The sequence below is a fragment of the Odocoileus virginianus genome, chromosome 24 (assembly GCF_023699985.2).
Source record: "Odocoileus virginianus isolate 20LAN1187 ecotype Illinois chromosome 24, Ovbor_1.2, whole genome shotgun sequence".
NCBI classification, from domain to species: domain Eukaryota; kingdom Metazoa; phylum Chordata; class Mammalia; order Artiodactyla; family Cervidae; genus Odocoileus; species Odocoileus virginianus.
Window position 1 is genome coordinate 29,241,814 of NC_069697.1, and position 1,692 is coordinate 29,243,505.

Sequence of the window (1,692 nt, forward strand, 5' to 3'; positions counted from 1 at the left end):
TAATAAAAAAATAGTAATGTGGCTGATTTAGAACATTTCTTGTATGATAATGACCGGGAAGTGAGCTTTTAAGTATCTGAATATGGATTGTGGGACAGTAATGAAGAAAACATTTATGCAGAGTAAGATCTAGGTGCTGGGGTAACTGAGAAGCATTAAAGGACTTTTGATGTGGATATTCTTTTTTGTTTTCCAGAAAGAACACTTCTCTATATGATAATGAAAAACCATAGTGCTATCAATGAGTTCCTTCTTCTTGGACTATCTATTGACCCAAATATTCAGGCTGTACTCTTTGTGCTGTTCCTCCTGATCTACCTCCTCACTCTGATGGGAAATTTCTTGATGTTGCTGATGATTAGGGCTGATTTTCACCTGCACACACCCATGTACTTCTTCTTGAGACAGCTCTCCTTTCTGGATCTCTGCCATTCATCCGTCACAGTCCCCAAGATGCTGGAAAATCTACTTTCTGAAAGTAAAACCATCTTCGTAGAGAGCTGCCTGGCTCAGGCCTTCTTTGTGTTTACTACCGGGGGCACTGAGGCCTGTCTGCTGGCTGTGATGGCCTATGACCGCTACATAGCCATCAGCGCCCCTCTGCTTTACGGCCAGGTGATGAACAGCCAGCTCTGTGTTGGGCTGGTGTGGGGCTCCTGGGGCCTGGCCTTTGTGGATGCTCTCATCAACATCCTCCTGGCTGTCGATTTAGACTACCGTGAGGACCAAACTATTCCCCACTTCAGCTGCGAGCTGTCCTCCCTCTTCCCTCTGTCTTGCTCTGATACCTCCACCAATTTCACGCTTCTGCTCTGCTCTTCATTCTTACATTTCTTTGGAACCTTCGTCTTCATCTTCTTCTCTTATACCCGTATTGTCTCCACCATCTTGAGCATCAGCTCCGCCTCAGGCAGAAGTAAATCCTTCTCTACCTGCTCCTCCCACCTCACTACTGTGATTTTGTTCTATGGCTCAGGTTTCCTCAGCTATCTGTTGCCAGCCTCAGGTTCTGCCCTGGAGATGATCGTCTCCTTGCAATACAGCGTGATCACTCCCATGCTGAATCCTTTCATCTATAGCCTGCAGAACAAGGAGGTGAAGGCAGCTATGGGAAGAGTGTTTAGAAAATACTTTCATTCTCTTTTGTAGTATACACAAAATGATTATGAAAGAGAAGTTGAACTACTGTGCTACATGATCAAACAGTGGACTTTAAGGAGAGTTGATTGTCCAGGCTGCCAGATGTCACAGGGAACATAGAGCAATTATTTCCTTGGAAATGCTTCCAAAAAGGATCGAAAACTCTTGGGATGATTCAGGTTTAGTCTTATTTGGCAAAGGAGAAATGAATCAGATAATTCTCTTTTTTACAGGATCATTTTGTTAAAATGTCGATTTATTATTCATATTATGTGAACATTTGTTGCTTGTGTTATTCCTCCTTCATGCATCTTTGAACTCCAAATCCCTCGGAAAACTGATTTTCTCAAATTTATACATCCATAGAGTGAGGTGATCCTATAACCCAGGATAGACCAACCATTCTATCCTTTTCTTCTGACAGCGCATTCAGGCAAAGAGTGAAACAAATACCCAAGTGTTATTACTTAGAACCTTTCCATAGAAAATTCAAATATTGAGCAGGAACAAACAGCAACAACACACCCATTATTCAGAAGAAAATCTGACTGT

The 1,692-nt window shown here is 42.5% G+C and overlaps 1 protein-coding gene across 1 annotated transcript; it reads left to right on the forward strand.

Annotated features, from left to right (window-relative positions):
• The first annotated feature begins 213 nt into the window (after window positions 1–213).
• LOC110146778 (olfactory receptor 8S1-like) lies at window positions 214–1,149 on the forward strand. Its single transcript, XM_020907792.2, has one exon. The coding sequence runs from the start codon at window positions 214–216 to the stop codon at window positions 1,147–1,149; it is 936 nt and encodes a 311-aa protein (XP_020763451.2).
• The last annotated feature ends 543 nt before the right edge of the window (window positions 1,150–1,692 follow it).